The sequence below is a fragment of the Ranitomeya variabilis genome, chromosome 2, assembly GCF_051348905.1.
Source record: "Ranitomeya variabilis isolate aRanVar5 chromosome 2, aRanVar5.hap1, whole genome shotgun sequence".
NCBI lineage: Eukaryota > Metazoa > Chordata > Amphibia > Anura > Dendrobatidae > Ranitomeya > Ranitomeya variabilis.
In genome coordinates this window covers 938647473-938667925 of record NC_135233.1, presented here as the reverse complement: position 1 = coordinate 938667925, position 20453 = coordinate 938647473, and the positions used below count along the sequence as shown (strand labels likewise).

The 20453-nt window shown below is 42.6% G+C and overlaps 1 protein-coding gene across 1 annotated transcript in view; it reads left to right on the top strand.

Annotated features, from left to right (window-relative positions):
* The window catches only part of ARHGEF26 (Rho guanine nucleotide exchange factor 26), a 153927-nt gene that overhangs the window by 29135 nt on the left and 104339 nt on the right, over positions 1–20453 (top strand). The window contains exons 5-6 of the mRNA XM_077290718.1: positions 15928–15984; positions 16885–17045. Coding sequence (XP_077146833.1) covers positions 15928–15984; positions 16885–17045 — 218 coding nt within the window. The remainder of the gene's footprint in view (positions 1–15927; positions 15985–16884; positions 17046–20453) is intronic.

Here is a 20453-nt window from a genome sequence, read left to right as displayed (position 1 = left end):
GTCCGGTAGAGGTTTAAGCGCTACAGCCCATTAGCAGTTGCTGATTGGCTGCAGTGCGTCCAAGACACAATGTCACATGACAAAGGGACCTTGTACTAACATTTCTGGAATGGGAAGCCTAAGGGTTTATTTTACTCTGGAGATTACAACATTTAAGAAGGGTTTGTATAAGTAGTGGCCATCCTGTTTAATTTTTACTTATTTTGTCAGCATACTATTAGGGCTTGTTCACACTATCCTTTTTTTGCTGCGGATTTTTCAGCTGCGGATTTGGAAAAACCGCAGTGCAAAACCGCGGTGGTTTTCACTGCGGTTTTTTGTGCGGTTTCTACTGCGGATTCCACTGCGGGTTTCCAACTGCAGTTTCCTATTGGTGCAGGTGGAAAACCGCTGCGGAATCCGCAGAAAGAATTGACATGCCACTTCTTTTTTTCCGCAGAAAATCCACGCTGATTTTCAAGCGGAAAAACGCAAAGTGGGCACAGCGGTTTTTGTTTTCCATAGGGTAACATTGTACTGTACCCTGCATGGAAAACGGCTGCGGATCCGCAGCTGCAAATCCGCTGTGGATCCGCAGCAAAAACCGCAAAGTGTGAACATAGCCTATTACTGTGTGTACAAATGGCATACAAACCGTTTGACACCTTGTAAATTCATATATTAATTTTCATTAGGAAAAAAATAACACTTTGCGTGTATGTCAGTGGACAGATTACTGCTTACAAAACAAGATAAATGTCCTGTACCTTCCGCCTTTCTAAAAATGCTGCATATGAAGTATGTAAATCCATCTTTGACTGCAAACTGAGCAGTAGGTACTTTCCAGGTATTTGGTTAAACAAGCCAAACAGGTATAAGAAAATACCAGATAGAAATGATTCAGGACAAAAGCAGAAAAATGAAGGTGATTAATATGTGAATGCATTATGTAATGCAAAATGAAACAAGTATTGAAATCAATTGTTTGGTGCCACTTTACAGGTTGTACTAATCCTTCTAGTTTTCTGCGAGGTCTGATCGCTTTTTTAGAGAGAATCTGTCAGTAGGATCAACCCTCCTAAGCTGACTATATAAGAATGGAGGTCATCGAAAATTGAAGAAAATTATGCCTTGATATCTGCAATCCAATTTCTAATTCTAAAGAATTCCATGCTTTTCTTAATACGTAAATGAGCTGTTAAGATCTATGTTCAGGACGCTGATCTCCCCGTGAATCTGCCTCCAGAGCTAATTTTAAATGAAAGGTGGCATTACCACTGTGAGTCATGTAATAACTGACCATCTGCTCTCTGGATCTACATGACTCACACTGGTAACACTCCTTTAAATTTCAAATAAACTCTAGAGGCAGATTTTCAAAGAGATCTATGTCTGAGGTGTGATAGGGAAAAGACCTGTCACTCAAAAGGACAGTGAGAAGCCTCTGGAACAGGCCTCTTGGTGTAGTCACCTGAGTGACATGGTCCTCACCTGGCTTTTATATGTATGTGTCTGAAATACTGCAACATTTGAGTAAAAGATACATGGCAGAATTGAGTGTCTTATTAACACTAGCCATAGTGCGGGCAGGTTAAATCAGCTGCCAAGTTCACTGTAAATTATTTGCTAAGCATGTAATACATAAATGGCTCTTTTATGGGGGAAGCAAAGGTAAAACTGTTATGATGGGGATTTGAATTATTAGAATTTATGGAAATTATAAATTATCTTGGCTCTAGGATAGATATTCTTGCTCTTGGAGGCAGACAGTCTCAGTCGTAAATGAGGTATAGAATTTCTTTTAAATGGTCCAAACGTCGCGGCACTGGATGCTGAATGTAATGCTGTGTCTTTTAAACAAAGAGCAGATTGTAGCCTGTTATTCTGATGTGACTGGTGAAATATGCTTTTGATTTATATTTTGGGAATTAAATCATACTTGGAGATGCTGGAAGCAGAATTCTCTGATGCATTGGATCCTAGAAAGCCAAATAGCTGGGTTCTCATAGACCTATAGAATGGAAGCAACACGTGCGCCGCTCCAGGAAGAACACATGAAATAAACAAGGATTTCTGATGAATTAATTCATCAGTATGAGTACAAATCAAAAGCGGATGCAAACTGCCACGGGAATGCCTATAGTGATTGACAATAACTGGACATAGTAGACATACAAAATGAAGAAGCATGTAAAAGCTTGCATTTTATGTGATCTGTGGTGTAACTTGAATCCCAGAGCCCCCAACTATGAGGTGGAGCTACCATATGGGCAAAAAAAAACCTTATGCTCCAGGGTCTGGTGTAGCTGCAACCCCTGCACACACTATTTTATTTCCTGTAATCTAGAATGTTAAAAGAATATAACTGCTCCCAAAAACAGAGATCCGCGTTATTTAGCGCTCTGTCCACTTATGCTCCACTAGTCGATAGCCCATCACAGGACAGTGACTGTAATAGAAAATGCATTGGCTTAAGGACCGAGTTCTTGTCCCAGGATAATGACTGCAATCTATATAAATATCCAATGCAAACGAAAATGATTTAGCGGAATTTGGAATAATAGTTGTAATGTAAAGACATCTGCTATTTTGAATACACAAAATACCCAAGACAAACTAACGTGGAGATCCCTTTGTGTGTTGCCCCACTGACCCGACACGGCCTTCTTTAATCTTTTCTCCCCACCCCCACTACATGTTTCGATGTATGAGCTGAATACAGTAGGAAGCGCTTTACACATGAACCGCTAAGCACAGACGCCTTATGGTTGCTAGCACACAAATCAGCAGCACTTCGATGGAGGTGCTGCATGCAGCATGAACTGGTGTGTACAGAAGCCAGTGAGCTCTGTCCCCATCATGGTGTATATCCCAGTAAAGTGCTGTGAAGTTTGTGGTGAATACAGCTGGAGTGGCAGACTATAGGCTGGTGAAGCAGGAGCAGCTGAGTCAAGTGTGAAAGTTAGTTTTGTGGGTGCCATTTTCTTCCTCATTGCTAAGTGCGCGGTACAGTAGAGTGAGTTTGGATGAGACTGACTGCTTCCTTTCCCTCCCCCGCTTGGTAACGCACACATATCGCTGTATAGTTCTGTTTAGCCCTTCAATGTGGGTGATGATTGTGAATGTAGCAGGAGCCGTTCTCCTCTTCACCGGTGAGTAGCTAGCCTGGCATGGTTCTCCCTCCACCTTCACCCCTGTCTAGTGAGTGCAGTACATGGTGTCCACTACAGTATTAACAATTCGATGTCATGTCACTCAATTGGCTCACAAATACACTGCTCAAAAAAAATAAGGGAACACTTAAACAACACAGTCAATCACACTTCTGTGAAATCAACCTGTCCTGATATGAAGCAACACCGACTGTGAAGCAATTTCTCCTGCTGTTGTGCAAATGGAACCAACAACAGGTAGAAATTATAGGCAATTAGCAAGAAAACCCCTATAAAGGATTATGTTCTGGAGGGAGTCATCACAGACCATTACTCTGTTCTCATCCTTTTTTGCTGTTGTGTTGGACACTTTTGTATTTTGTCATTGCTCTCACCCCTTGAGGTACTGTATAGTAGCACGAGGCTCTGTCTACAACCCAACAAAGTTGCTCAGATAGTGCAACTCATCCCAGATGGCACTTTAATGCGAGAAGGGTAGCTTTGTCTGTCAGCACAGTATCCAGAATATGGAGCAGATACCAGGAGACGTGGAGGGGACCGTAGGAGGACAACAACCCAGCAACAGGACCGCTACCTCCTCCTTTCTACAAGGAGGAACAGAAGGAGCAGTGCCAGAGCCCTGCAAAATGACCTCCAGCAGGCCACTAACATCCATGTGTCTGCTCAGACTGTCAGAAACAGACTCTATGAGGGTGGTATGAGGGTCCGATTTCCACAAACGGGTGTTGTGCTTACAGCACAACACAGTGCAGGACAATAGGCATTTGCCAGAGAACACCAAGATTGTCAAATTCGACATTAGCACCCTGTGCTCTTCACGGATGCAGGGGTGGGATTCAAATTTTTAACAACAGGTCCTCTAAGTCGCGGCGGCCGGAATTTTGGCCACGCCCATTTTCAATAACCCCGCCCATACTAATAAGCCACGCCCAGTGGCACGATTCATATTTTTGGAAGCAGTTTGTCTCCCTTAATGACAAGAATACGTTGTGACATACGGTATTAAAGTCATTCAAAGACTGCCGCAAGGAACACGGACATGCTGCGATCTTAAAAGAAGCGCCACATGTCCGGAGTCGCAGGGCCGCCGGGTGCGTGTTACCACGCATAGTGGAGACGGGATTTCATAAAATCCCCTTCACTATGCTGGAACATCTGGACGCTGCGTGTTTGACGCTGTGGCCCCACGCAGCGTCAAACACGCAGCGTTTACTTAACGTGGACACATACCCTAACCGTTCCCATCACCAGATCACACATCTAGCCGGCAGCTTTTGTTTTGGCCAAAAGATTTTGTAAGCCGCCACCATAACACGGTAGACTCTTTTGGTGAGGCCCTACTCTGCTGTAACCTATTAAATATTTGTTAAAATATGCAATACAATTTAGGTATATTTTTATTTATTTTTCAATTTTTAAAATGACCAATAATATCACATAAAAAGAACAAATACCGCTACACCATGACCAGATGACATATTACCACCACAGTGATCGAATAATATCACATACAAAGAACAAATACCGCTACACCATGACCAGATGACATATTACCACCACAGTGATCGAATAATATCACATATAAAGAACAAATACCGCTACACCATGACCAGATGACATATTACCACCACAGTGATCGAATAATATCACATACAAGGGACAAATACCGCAACACCATGTCCAGACCACATATTACCACCACATAGTGACTGAATACTACAATTCTGATCAGTAATAAAAAAAAAGCACCACACTATCACCATAAGTGCCATTATACACAGGAGATCTGTACTTAGTATGCAGTGTCTGTGTAGAGGTAATACAGTGATCACTAGTGAGATTATACACAGGAGCTCTGTATATAGTATACAGTGTATAGTGTCAGTGTATAGGTAATACTGACTTACCAGTGACGTCTCTAGGTTAAGTCCTTCATCTTTCATCCAGCACAGACCGCCATCATGTCTTCCAGCCAGGACTCGTCTCTGCAGGAAATAACAGAGTTATCTCGCGCTCCGCTTGTAGAACACATTACTTAATTTTTCCGAACTTCTACATTACACCGCATAAAGAAAAAGAGGCGACATAGTGTCACTCTACACAGTAACAGGACCGCCCCCTCATTTAAAACAGTGTCCTCAAAAAATAAATACATCACTGCAGTAATAATATCCCTTAATTAGTCCCTATGGTAATAATATTCCCCATCCTGGCCCCCGTGTGTCTCATTCCTGGCGTCAGCCATATGTTCTCCCATCCTGCCCTCATGAGTATCCTTTCTGCACCATATGATCTCCCCATCCTGCCCCATCTGTCTCCATCGTATCCATCCTGCCCCATGATCCTGCCCCATCTGTCTCCAATCCTGCCTCCAGTGTCTCCAATCATGCCCGTATCACCATTCTGCCCCGTCTCCAATCAGGCCCCCATTTCTGCAATCATGCCCCCTGTGTCTCAATTCTGCCGCATCTGTTTCCATTCCTGCCCCAGTGTCTCCAGTCATGCCCCAGTGTCTCCAGTCATGCCGCCATGTCTGTCATCCTGCCCCGTGTCTCCAATCATGCCGTTTCACCTTTCTGCCCCCGTGTCCACCTTTCTGCCCCCGTGTCCAGCTTTCTGCCCCCGTGTCCAGCTTTCTGCCCCCGTGTCCAGCTTTCTGCCCCCGTGTCCAGCGCTCTGCCCCCTCCTGTGTCCAGCGTTCTGCCCCCTCCTGTGTCCAGCGTTCTGCCCCCTCCTGTGTCCAGCGTTCTGCCCCCTCCTGTGTCCAGCGTTCTGCCCCCTCCTGTGTCCAGCGTTCTGCCCCCTCCTGTGTCCAGCGTTCTGCCCCCTCCTGTGTCCAGCGTTCTGCCCCCTCCTGTGTCCAGCGTTCTGCCCCCCTCCTGTGTCCAGCGTTCTGCCCCCTCCTGTGTCCAGCGTTCTGCCCCCTCCTGTGTCCAGCGTTCTGCCCCCTCCTGTGTCCAGCGTTCTGCCCCCTCCTGTGTCCAGCGTTCTGCCCCCTCCTGTGTCCAGCGTTCTGCCCCCTCCTGTGTCCAGCGTTCTGCCCCCTCCTGTGTCCAGCGTTCTGCCCCCTCCTGTGTCCAGCGTTCTGCCCCCCTCCTGTGTCCAGCGTTCTGCCCCCCCCGTGTCCAGCGTTCTGCCCCCCCCGTGTCCAGCGTTCTGCCCCCTCCTGTGTCCAGCGTTCTGCCCCCCCTGTGTCCAGCGTTCTGCCCCCCCCGTGTCCAGCGTTCTGCCCCCCCCGTGTCCAGCGTTCTGCCCCCTCCGTGTCCAGCGTTCTGCCCCCTCCTGTGTCCAGCGTTCTGCCCCCCCCGTGTCCAGCGTTCTGCCCCCCCCGTGTCCAGCGTTCTGCCCCCCCCGTGTCCAGCGTTCTGCCCCCCCCGTGTCCAGCGTTCTGCCCCCTCCTGTGTCCAGCGTTCTGCCCCCTCCTGTGTCCAGCGTTCTGCCCCCCCCGTGTCCAGCGTTCTGCCCCCTCCTGTGTCCAGCGTTCTGCCCCCTCCTGTGTCCAGCGTTCTGCCCCCTCCTGTGTCCAGCGTTCTGCCCCCCTCCTGTGTCCAGCGTTCTGCCCCCTCCTGTGTCCAGCGTTCTGCCCCCTCCTGTGTCCAGCGTTCTGCCCCCCCTGTGTCCAGCGTTCTGCCCCCTCCTAAAAGTAAAAAAAAAAAAACACTACATACTCACCGTCTGTTGTCCGTCACGTCCCCTGGAGCTTGCCGTACTGACTGTCTCAGCGCCGTCCGGCCGTAAAGCAGAGCCCAGCGGTGAACCTGCAGTAACAGCGGTTCATCGCTGGGCACCGCTGTTACGGCCGGCCGGCGCTGAGACACAGTCAGTACGGCAAGCGCCGAGGGACATGAAGGACGACAGAAGGTGCGTATGTAGTGGTTTTTTTTTTTTTACATGGGGACTTCGGCATCGCTGAAGACAGTTTCAGCGATGCCGAAGTCGCTTGGTCGCTGGAGAGAGCTGTCTGTGTGACAGCTCTCCAGCGACCACACAGCAACTTACCAGAGGCGGTCCGGGGGCGTGGTAACCATTTTTCAATTACCGGAACGCTGGCAGATAGAAATTTTAGTAAACGGCTGCCCCGTACCGGGTCGTACCGGCTGAATCCCACCCCTGCACGGATGAGAGCAGGTTCACACTGAGCACATGTGACAGAGTCTGGAGAACGTTCTGCTGCCTGCAACATCCTCCAGCATGACTTGTCTGGCAGTGAGTAAGTAATGGTGTGGGGAGGAATTTCTTTGGAGGGCTGCACAACCCTCCATGTGCTAGCCAGAGATACCCTGACTGCCTTTAGGTACCGTGATGAGATGCTCAGAGACCATATGCAGGTGCAGTAGGTCATGGGTTCCTTCTGATGCATGACAATGCTACCCTTCATGTGGCTGAAGTGTGTCAGCATTTCCTGCATGATGAAGGCATTGATGCTAAGAACTGTCCTGCCCCTTCCCCATTCCTGAATCCATTCGAGCGGATTTGGGACACCCTGACTGCCGTTAGGTATCATGATGAGATGCTCAGAGATCATATGCAGGTGCAGTAGGTTATGGGTTCCTTCTGATGCATGACAATGCTACGCCTCATGTGGCTGAAGTGTCAGCATTTCCTGCATGATGAAGGCATTGATGCTAAGAACTGTCCTGCCCCTTCCCCATTCATGAATCCATTTGAGCGGATTTGGGACATCATGTCTCGTTCCATCAACCAATGCCACGTTGCACCACAGACTGTCCAGGAGTTGAGTGATGCTTTAATCCAGGTCTGGGACGAGATCCCTCAGGAAAACATCCGCCGCATCATCAGGAGCATGCCCAGGCATTGTAGGAAGGTCATACAGGTATGTGGAGGTCACACATACTTCTGAGCATCATTTCCTTGTCTTCAGGCATTTCCACTGAAGTTGGATCAGCCTGTTATTTGATTTTCTACTTTTATTTTGAGTATAATTCCAGCTCCAGATGTTCATGGGATATTAGTTTTGATTTACAATGATCATTTTTGTTTTATTGTTCTCAACGCACTGCACTATGTAATGAATAAAGATTTGCAAATATTTCATTCAGTGATATCTAGGATGTGGTATTTTAGTGTTCCCTTTTTGTGAGCAGAGTATAAATGCCTTAACATGTCATGTTGTCATCCAACCAAATATGAATTTACATTAGATTATTGTTGAAATTGTCTGCAATCTTGGACTGTCTAATCATAGAGATTTACTATCAGAACTACTAAGGTTGTTTTGATTAAAGAGTCAACTTATTATGCTTCTGGTAGGAAAAAATCCCCAATTTAACATTGCATATACTGACAAGAAAGTCACCAGTTGCAATATATTTTCCATGGGAACAAGGATTATATAGCCTACATACACATTAGATTGTTGGCAAAACCATTATTTATATATATACAGTACAGACCAAAAGTTTGGACACACGTTCTCATTTAAAGATTTTTCTGTATTTTCATAACTATGAAAATTGTACATTCACACTGAAGGCATCAAAACTATGAATTAACACGTGGAATTATATACTTAACAAAAAAGTGTGAAACAACTGAAAATATGTCTTATATTCTAGGTTCTTCAAAGTAGCCACCTTTTGCTTTGATGACTGCTTTGCACACTCTTGGCATTCTCTTGATGAGCTTCAAGAGGTAGTCACTGGGAATGGTTTTCACTTCACAGGTATGCCCTGTTAGGTTAAATAAGTGGGATTTCTTGCCTTATAAATGTTGTTGGGACAATCAGTTGTGTTGTGCAGAAGTCTGGTGGATACACAGCTGATAGTCCTACTGAATAGACTGTAAGAATTTGTCTTATGGCAAGAAAAAAGCAGCTAAATAAAGAAAAACGAGTGGCCATCATTACTTTAAGAAATGAAGGTCAGTCAGTCTGAAAAATTGGAAAAACTTTGAAAGTGTCCCCAAGTGCAGTGGCAAAAACCATCAAGCGCTACAAAGAAACTGGCTCATATGAGGACCGTCCCAGGAAAGGAAGACCAAGAGTCACCTCTGCTTCTGAGGATAAGTTTATCCAAGTCACCAGCCTCAGAAATTGCAGGTTAAGAGCAGCTCAGATTAGAGACCAGGTCAATGCCACACAGAGTTCTAGCAGCAGACACATCTCTACAACAACTGTTAAGAGGAGACTTTGTGCAGCCGGCCTTCATGGTAAAACAGCTGCTAGGAAACCACTGATAAGGACAGGCAACAAGCAGAAGAGACTTGTTTGGGCTAAAGAACACAAGGAATGGATATTAGACCAGTGGAAATCTGTATTTTGGTCTGATGAGTCCAAATTTGAGATCTTTGGTTCACCGAAAAGGTGAACAGATGGACTCTACATGCCTGATTCCCATCATGAAGCATGGAGGAGGAGGTGTGATGGTGTGGGTGCTTTGCTGGTAACACTGTTGGGGATTTATTCAAAATTGAAGGCATACTGAACCAGCATGGCTACCACAGCATCTTGCAGCGGCATGCTATTCCATCCAGTTTGCGTTTAGTTGGATCATCATTTATTTTTCAACAGGACAATGACCCCAAACACACCTCCAGGCTGTGTAAGGGCTATTTGACCAAGAACGAGAGTGATGGGGTGCTAAGCCAGATGACCTGGCCTCCACAGTCACCAGACCTGAACCCAATCGAGATGGTTTGGGGTGAGCTGGACCGCAGAGTGAAGGCTAAAGGGCCAACAAGTGCTAAGCATCTCTGGGAACTCCTTCAAGATTGTTGGAAGACCATTCCCGGTGACTACCTCTTGAAGCTCATCAAGAGAATGCCAAGAGTGTGCAAAGCAGTCATCAAAGCAAAAGGTGGCTACTTTGAAGAACCTAGAATATAAGACATATTTTCAGTTGTTTCACACTTTTTTGTTAAGTATATAATTCCACATGTGTTAATTCATAGTTTTAATGCCTTCAGTGTGAATGTACAATTTTCATAGTCATGAAAAATCTTTAAATGAGAAGTTGTGTCCAAACTTTTGGTCTGTACTGTATAGATAGATAGCTAGATACAGATTTAGGCTAAAGATTAGGTTTTTAGTAATGTGGAAATTTTAATGGCAAGTTCCAATTATTGTTTATTGAGAATGAAGTTCTACCGCTCTGTTGGCTCCGACTGAATGTTTTAATAAATTATCAACGCACCACCTAAATAGAATGCATTAAAGTAGAGAACAGCTCCTGTCCCTTGACATTCATACATATTTTTCACCTGGTGTAGATGCCTCTTTTCTCTTGAATCTGATGTAAGTTTTTTGTTCCTGCGCCTCTCCATTCCCAATATGACACCATCGTCCTGTAGATTTAAAGAAAAAGAGAAAAGGCGCTTCAACCCTCAATATAAGGCTCAATGAGCAAAGGATTGTATCGCTAGATACCTGATGGAGTCAACCCGACTTCAAAACTTGTTGTATGAATGAATAAAGATCCAGAGAACAGACACCCTTGTTTTCATTCTGCAGCAGCTCCCGGGAATTACCTCTCTTTTTTCTGTTTGGTTTAAATGTAGATCTTGTGTTTTTTAGACAAATGGATGTGGTCCTTAAGACTCCCGGAAAAAAAAGAGATGAGGATGACACTCATTTCTCTAAAAAGACTAAACTAAATACAGGTAAAAGAAGACCGGATCTTAGGAATAAAAAAAAGGGAAGAAATAGCAGGTTCAGGAGAACAGTAGCATTTACATATGATAAAAAAAAATTATATATTTCTGGTGAGTGACATGTCCTCTTTAATTAGGTGAGGAAACTCTGCGACAGCTCCAGGTTGCAATTTGCATCTCATAAGTCTTCAGTTGTGATGCTAGCTCAAATATAATGTCTGCTGCCTGCAGAAGACACGATGAAACGGAAGAAGAAACGAATGCATAGTGCATACATGGAATAGTCCATTGCTTTGACAGCATCCACAGTTGTGTTGTGTTTGAAGTGCTGTTCATGGAGATTATTGTATCAGTGTTCTGTGTTCGTTACTTGGAACTTGTTTCTCAGGTTTCATAGTTGCCCTTGCAAATTTTTTAATCAGTATAAATGGCATGGCTACAGTGACTTGAAGTAAAGAGTTACTTTAATGTTTCACAAAATAAGCTGAAATAAAGATTTTTTTAGTTGTGGTTTCCACTTGCGCATTTGTAACCTCCATTCACATTTGTGTCACAGATTCCTTTACTTTTACTGACCGGAATTCCAGAGTTTGCTTCTCTATTTCTGCTGGTTAATTTACAGAAACCAGACTGGGGTCCCATTAGAGTCAATTTGATGTGTCTTCTGATGGATCCGTCCTCTGCGTGGATTCCACTTTTCTAATTCTAAAATGGAACCAAAAAAAAAATTCCTGACATTGATGTGAATTTATCCTTCCACTTTTCATCAGATTTCCACTAGAGAAAATATTGTGAACAAAGATCACCGTGTCTAATAAAATATTTTCTGAAATGGCCAAAAATGTTCATTGATTTTTGTTCCGTACTTGAATCTATAAACAGCTCATGTTTGCCTTGTATCTCCTAAGTTTGTACTGTATATAAAGGGCTTCACAGTACATTACTTTTCTGTAGTGAGAAGCTGAACAGGTATTTGCTGCGCATCGTCTTTTTGAAGATGTTTCTAGAGGCCAATTTAATAGTATTCTTGTGGCTCTATATAATTATATCTATATATTTTTTTTATTGTATAATAAAAGTTAGACAATTTTCCAATATACTTTCTGCATCAATTCATTTTAGACTTTGTATTAATTACTTATGATTTTTTTATTTTTATCTGCATAATTCATTATATACGGTACTTTTATTGTTATGTGATAAACACTTAGTTGCAGGACTAACGAGGGGATAGTTACTGTACATCCCCACACCTACCACATGATCTACTTCTATATTAGGAGTTAGGATATACAATATTTTGAGGGAGTAAAAATGAAATGACTGTAGAGTGTGTTAGAAGCTCACTTCTTTTACTGTCTTTATTCAAGTGATAAAATTGAATCTTTTACCTCTACTTCAAATATATATATATATATATATATATATATATATATATATATATATATATATATATATATATATATATATAAAATTTTATAACACATATATAAGCAAAACTCAAGGTATTATGAAATTCACATAACTAATAGAAATGTTCAAGATATGAAGATGATGAAAAAATGTAAACAACATTTTCAAAACATCTCGACCTATTCAGTATTGAATCTGAGCGCCACGTGAAGAAATACACACACTTCCACGCATTGGCTGCTATCAGTAAGGTTATAATGGCCGATGTTCTCCCTTGCTGAATGAACTTGAGCACGTAAATCATCAAGATCCGCTTTTGACAGCTCCCTTTGCAATTGCTGACCATTGACGTTCCAAATGTGCTTTGTGCAAGATAAGTCCAGGAATGCTGCAGGCAATGGTAGCACATCAACGCACAGGCTACGCACAATCGCATGAAAAACATGAAGTCTGGTGTTGTCGTGTTGATAGACAGCTTCTGAGACGCTTTGGAGAAATATCCTTATCACTGGTTCCACCACCAAATCAGTGTAATGCTGGGACATTAGTGTACCTGGTACTTGCACCCATACATTAAGCCACCAAATGCCACAATCCCAGGAATAGGAGCACTATGACGTTCCCTCGTGAAGGCATCTTCATGGTTAGACATGACATGGCCGTTGCACATTACATAGCAGTGGCACATTTATTAGATTACCTCATTACAGGAACTTTTTTTGTCCAGAATAGTCGCTATTTTTTCAGACATGAAAGAACCTAAATATTTTTTTCCCTAAACAATTTGATCGTTGTTTTTTTTTTTTTTTCACAAAGTTGTTTAATAGTTCCACATACATCTTGCATTGGTGACCTAACACCTTATATTTTTCCCTGCAACATGTGAACATAGCCTTAGAAGGTGTTTGGATGACATTGGTCTACAGTCCAGATGTCCAGCTACAGGTGTTCCCTTGACCTCATTATACCACTCTCAAAAGCTATCATGGTACGGAGCAAGACTGCATTGAAAGCCTAGCCTCTTCATTGATGAGTCTCGCTTTTGTGTTCCACACAATGATGTCCAAAGATTGGTCATGGGCAGCGTCATGAAGATGCCTTCAAGAAGGAATGTGAAGTTGTTCCCATGAGACATTTTTTGTCCACCATCGAGCACATCGGAAATGTCATTTGTCAGCAAATGCAAAGGGAGCTGCCAGCAATAATTCTTGATGATTCGTGTGCCCAAGAGCATTCAATGTGGCATAACATTTCTCTGACAACCATTAAAGGGAATCTTTTCATTACCTGCACTAAAGAGGAAAAGGAATGTTTCTTCATATTCGGGCAAAATTTGAAGGAAGCTGCCTGTTAACAGTTGCTGATTGGTTGGTTGAAACAGTCTAAAGATGCACAAGCCTATGCCTGATGGCGACTGATGGCGGGAGATTAGTGGTGAAACACAGCTTGTAGAGGTTTTTAAGCATCGGTTTCATAAATTTGCAAAAAATATATCTGAAAAATGCCAGCACTCCTATAGTATTGAATGAATGTGCAGGTACACATACACCTTAGCCAATATACAAGTATATGCACAAAGACTACATGTCAACACACTGCAATCAACAAATACATTGATTCCACTATTGCTACAAACATAAAAAACTTCAGATACTTAGTTTATTGATTGCAGTGTGCAGACGCATAGTGTATGTTTGTCATTGAACGTACCATACCTAATGGCTATGGTATTTGAGATTGTACCAATGCACTGAACAGCATGTGAAACGGTCAAGTGTCTTGTTTTTTTTTTTTTTTTCATAGTTTCTCGTTACTTTTCCTACAGCAGGTGTAGACTGCAGAGATATTGCACAGTTAGATGAAACATGCAATAGATCTGTATTGATATCCGGTCTTTATGGAAGGTAACTGCATTGTTTGGCCATTCAAAAAAAAAAAATATATAGAAATAATTCATAAGATTTATGCTGATAGCACTGTCAAGCAATTTAAAATTTATTGGCTGCAGAGGATTTTAAGTTCTTCAGGCTGAAAGGTGATCCTGTCCGGGTTGTGCTATTACTTATGTGACTTACAAGGAATTTCGAGGCGATCTGTTGGAGCTTGCAGATAGTTGCTTACCTTTTATTTCTCCCAGTACCATTACGTATTGCAACTAATGAATGTCTGTACATTTAGCTCTTGGGTAGTAGTGATGTATTTGTGTGCTGCATTAAAACTTTATCTCCGATTGGAGAGTCTGTTGCCTAAAGATACAAAGGTCTATCCACAGACTAAGGAACAGAAACCTCGGCCTGTAGTTTGTATATTGGCATACAAGTCCCTAAGGCTCTTCAATACACAACTGTTGGCACTCATCACTACGTGCTACAATATGGTGCCTCCATTAGTTCTGCAGGAGGGACACATCTACTTTGAAAACGTTCTAAGAGGATTATGCAGCCCTTATGACTTTGATGTTCATAATCATTAGTGATGAGTGAATGTGCCCGGATAAGGTGTTACTGGAGCATGCTCGGGTGGTGTACGTGTGACTTCGGCATGCTCCAATAATATGCTTGAGTCCCCGCGGCTGCATGTCTCGCTCCTGTTCAACAACCACAACACATTCCGGGATTGCCTGTTTGTTACACAACCTTTCTGGCCATTTAGTTTCGGAGTTTGGACATAGAAAATACCAGCTGACCGGGCAATTCCAGGTGAAATTTTTTAGATTTTAGCGCATATACTAGATTATTGAGATGTATTCAGATATCAGTTGCTGAAGTAAAGGACTGTAGTGTTATTTATAACTCGCATGACTTATATATAGTGATTAGTTTTTTTATACAGCCTTGTTTATTGTGTGGAGGTGGCTATGGTATATCTGCTGGTAATGATTTGTCATGTTTTGCTGATTATACCAGTTTGTACCTAACTTTAATTGGCACTAGAAACTGTATTCCTATTATGTTGCTTCTCCGCTGTCATTTTACTGCATTGTTTTGAACACTAGCTGTATTTATGACACTCTTATGCAACTTTCCTCTGCACAATACGTCTTTTTATTACAATAACTATGCTTCTTGTAAGTGGAAGATTGATGCAACTACTTGGTTCATGATAGGTGGAAATTCACATCATTCTGCCAGTATAACTGACAAAATAGACTTTATTGAAAACTGGTTAGTGCCTACCTGGTATGTGTTGCCTAATGTATCTCTGGCAGTCCCATAGGCAGTGAATGGAGCTGATGTTGAGAATGTGCACCTCTGTTCCATTCCAGATGGGGCGCTGCATACTGTGGAATGCTGGTGGTCCCCACGGTCAGACCCCCAGAGATCAGTAAGTTAGCCCTTACCCTATAGATAGGTGCTAACTAGAATAAGAATCATTCAGTTTGATAATCTGCGCTTTGTGTGGGAGAGTCAATTCATCATGAATAATTCTCTTATTCTCGTCATTGACAGTAAATTTAACCAAATCTGGATAACTTTTTTCCCCCCTTTATTAAAGGTCATCGATTCTCCCAGTTGGCCTCTCATACAATTGTATTGCTGCAGTGTTCACCACCAGTAAACCATTGACCATTTTGTAAGCTCTTTACTTACACAAGAAAGTAATAAAATATAGAAATGAGCGGACTTTCATCTGCTCTTGAAATCAAATTGGATAACATTGTTCTTGATACATTGTGCTTACAAATTGGTTGTCATAGTTAAATACCGTAGATGTCATATGATAGAAACCTAAATTGCTGACTTTACTATTTCAGGTGAGGAAGAATGGCTTGTCACATAGTATTGGCCAAGAAGAAAGAAAAAGACAAGAGGTATATATCTAAAATGTAATTTCAGTGTATCCTATATCGACAGCTGGTGTAGCTATGTGGATTTGTATGAGATGACGTCAAGCAGAAATAGCATTACTAGTAACGTTTCTCCAAAGAAATTGGATTAAAAATAAAAAATAAAATCATGACCGCACTCACCAGGGGATGCAAAAAAGTGGGGAAAAAAAAAGATTTATTTCTCCAGTGTATTAAGCAATAAACCTTCTTCCATAGTTTGCTAGAGACTAGTGGATTCTTGTCCCATTTTTGTGCCGGTGTCGCTCGCAGCATTGAGGTTTGCTGCTGACATTCTTTTCTTTTTTTTTTTTTTTTTCCTAAAGAAATTGGATTAACCATTGAAATGTAATGTGCCAAATTATTGTGTCCCCCAAAAGTCTGCTGTTGCGGGACAGCCAGACAAGCCCTATGCAAATTAGATTGTCACTGAAGACTGCCAATGTCGTCATTGTATTTGGGCAGTGCTATGTTCTCAGTTATAGATATAAATTTGTGCCTTTTTGTGTCTACTGTGTCTCCGACTACAAACTGACCTTGTGTGTAGAGTGATATTAAAGTCATTTCTTAATATATCCTTCTGGCTAATCTATAGATAGTAAGAAAGTGGAGCAGAGTGGAATAACGCATGCCTTCAGGATCAGACTACACAGGTTAATTGTAGTCTGTAATCGTGGAGACATTGTCTACATATTGTCTACAAATATTCCACCCTTATCTGCCTACAGCTTCCAGGAAGACCTATGTATAAAGCTTCATTACTTTTTTTGTTGCATTGAAGCAAAATGCCCTCAAAAAGTAACATGTTCCATTTTAATAAGATTATTGTAGAATGTTTCTTAATGCTGTATGATATCGCAACCTCAGTTTGTTCTCGTCCCGCAGGCTATGTTTGAGGTCATCTCTTCTGAACATTCATACCTGCTCAGTTTGGAGATTTTAATTCGAATGTTTAAGAATTCTAAGCAACTGAGTTCTACCATGACCAAGACTGAAAACCACCATCTCTTTTCCAATATCACAGATGTGTGTGAGGCCAGCAAAAAGTAAGATTTGGGTTGTACGTTTGCTTTGCCACCTAATCCTTTAAAGCTGTTAGTGACTGGTGGTGGAGACCTCATCAGTACCTGCCCTGGCCTGGTGGAGATGAGCAACGCTGACACAGTGGGGGATTCCAGTGGTGAATTTAATTCCTTTCTTTTTGAATGATCCCTGTCCTCTGTAAAGTAATGGACAACCCCTTTAAACAATCAAAAATCAACTTTTATTATATAGTAGTCCTCATAACTTTTCACAAAGGGTCCTTCTATATCTTTAAAACTAGTAGTAATTTTAATTGTGTCCTACCTTCCTGGTATTTATTTACTTCACTTTGATTGTTTGGATCCTTTTCTTCCTGCCTAAGGGCAGTCCCACACGTCCAGATAATTCCGGTACCGGAAAAATCGGTACCGGAATTATCCGTGTCCGTGTGCCCGTGCGTTTCTGTGGCACATCAGTGTGGCACACGTGTGCCGACTGGGTACCACACGCACCGTGCAGGAGACAGCGCTAGAGATAAGCGCTGTCCCCCCCACGTGGTGCTGAAGCCGCCATTCATATCTTCTCTGCAGCAGCGTTTGCTGTAGAGAAGATATGAATAATCCTTTTTTTTGTTTGTTTCTCGTGTTTAACATAAAGATCCATGTACCCACCCCCTGTGCGGCCGCCCGCTGTTATTAAAATACTTACCCGGCTCCCACGCAGTGTCCTTTCCTGGCCGCAGCTTCTACTGTATGAGCGGTCAGGTGGGGCCACCGATTACAGTCATGAATATGCGGCTCCACCTCCCATAGGGGTGGAGCCGCATATTCATGACTGTAATCGGCGGCCCCACGTGTCCGCATACAGTAGAAGCTGCGGCCAGGACAGGACACTGCGAGGGAGCCGGGTAAGTATTTTAATAACAGCGGGCGGCCGCACAGGGGGTGGGGACATGGATATTTATGTTAAACACGAGAAACAAAAAAAAAAAAAGGATTATTCATATCTTCTCTACAGCAAACGCTGCTGCAGAGAAGATATGAATGGCGGCTTCAGCACCACGTGGGGGGGACAGCGCTTACTGTAGCGCTGTCTCCTGCACGGCGCACGGACTGCACACGGACAACGTCCATGTGCGGTACGTGTTTTACACGGACCCATTGACTTTAATGGGTCCGTGTAATACGTGCGCTCCCACGAACACTGACATGTCTCCGTGTTTGGCACACGGAGACACGGTCCGCAAAAAATCAATGACATCTGCACAGATGTATTGATTTCAATGTGTCTACGTGTGTCAGTGGCTCCGGTACGTGAGGAAACTGTCACCTCATGTACCGGAGCCACTGACGTGTGAAACCGGCCTAAGTAGAAGTTTGAGGTCAGTGTTTGACAAAAGGACCAGTCATACAAAAGGTCTATGCATGATTGGTGACTGAACAGGGAGTTAGTGCTTGTAATGCTTATTCTTATTATAGCAAATAAACAATTATCAAACTATGTGCAACTAAAAATGAGAAAAATAAAATAATTATGCAATGCCAAATAATCACTTGAGCATGAGTCTCGATTAGGGGGGAATTCTGCTATAATTCGCTGAAGTGTTGATGTTCATATGAGTTTTATCTCAAACCTCTTTCTACAAGTAGGGACAGAGCCTAATTGCATTGTGTCTGGTATTCTACAATGGTGCTATGTGCCTGCAGCGTTCCCTCCTGTACCATATATCCATTTTCAGAACAGATTGTTGAAGAACTCTGACCTCTTCAAAATGAGAATTCTTTGCCAAGTTCAGGGCCAAGCTCCAGTTTATACAGCAGAGCAGATTTAGCATGAAAGGTGACTTGTTCTTGAAGATTGATAAATTGAAAGATGAAAGAGACCATACTTCAGTGCTGGGAATGTAGCATGTGCTTTTAAAGCAATGGTAAAGATTTCCTTTTAGACAAAAATATAATGCTGTTTTTCCAAAAAAGATCAGTGGCTATTTTGGCTTATGAGACACGATAGATGATGAGTTCTGTCATGGGATGTTCTTGTTGATTCTGAATTCCCAAGTGACTATCTTGTTGGGAAGTTACATGGCACTGTGCATGTGATTAAAGTAGGGGCATGTGGTTTATTCTTATTTACTTTTAGACCACCATTGATTTTAAGAGTGCTGTACATGAAAAAGGGTTTACATACAAGATACAAATATAAAATATGGTGACCAAACTAACAATGACAGACTGGAACAGTAAGGAGAGGGCCCTGCCCTGGTGGACTTACTGTCTACACACAGGATAATGGGGAAGGAGACATTAGGTTAGGGTTTTGCGTCAGTTCCTGTGCTGGTGAGGTGGCAGTGGGGTCATTGCAGATTTTTAGCTATTCTGAATGGGTGCGTTTTCAAGTTCCGTCTGAAAGTTTCGAATGTGGCGGATAATCGGATGTATTGGGGCACAGAATTTCAGAAGACAGGAGATAATCGGGAGAAGTTTTGGAGGTGATTGGGTGAAGAACATACACGTGTGGAGGAGAGAAGGAGTTCTTGTGAGGACCGGAGATTACATGTTGGAAGACATCAAAAGATTGATTTGGAGATATATGGAGGAGACAGATTATGGATGGCTTGTTAGTTCAATGCTAGTGGTTTCAACTGTATACGTTGGTTAATTGAGATCCAATGAAGAGATTTGCAGAGGAGTAGCAAGGAGAGAGGTGGAAGTCGGGCAGCATCCTATTGGGATAGGATCTTGGAGAAGGGAATACCCTTTTAAGGGTGGACTGGAGAGTTGAAAGTGTTAGTTACAATCCAGTCACCAATTGTAATTTATAAATTTATGGGAAATAGAAAACGATAAACATAATTATGTGTCATAACAGGTTTCTTGAACAGAACAATTTCCCTTCAAAATATATCTGTGTATTCTGTGTAATTGGAGTCTTCAGATCTTAAATAATTGTGGAAACTTAGCCTTGGGCTGCTAACACTGTCACTATACGTCAAACAAAAGTGACAGTACCTCTCCTTTGCTGTGGGCCAAATGAATGTCAAAGTGTGCAGCTGCAAGGTTACTTTTATTCAGTGTAGGCAACTACAAAGCGCTTATACATAACATATGCATTATTCTTTAGAATGCAAGTCGATGGCATATGCACTGGAGTATTTCATAAATGTGTCCAATGTGTCTCACCACTGGACTCCTATATATCTTGAAAATGTGGGCAAGTTTGTACATCGCTGCCAGTGGAAAGGCTCTCAGATAATTTCATAGAAAATTGCTAAGTAAGCGCAAATAGAAATATTTCTGAACACCATAAAAAGGGAGCAAGCTACACAAGTGCGGCCTCCTTACCTCTAACAGTGGTGCACCCTGTGGGGCCCCATTCTCAAGGCAGCTCTATGTGTGAGTGGATCTTGTGAACTTGCCAGAAACATTTGAGAT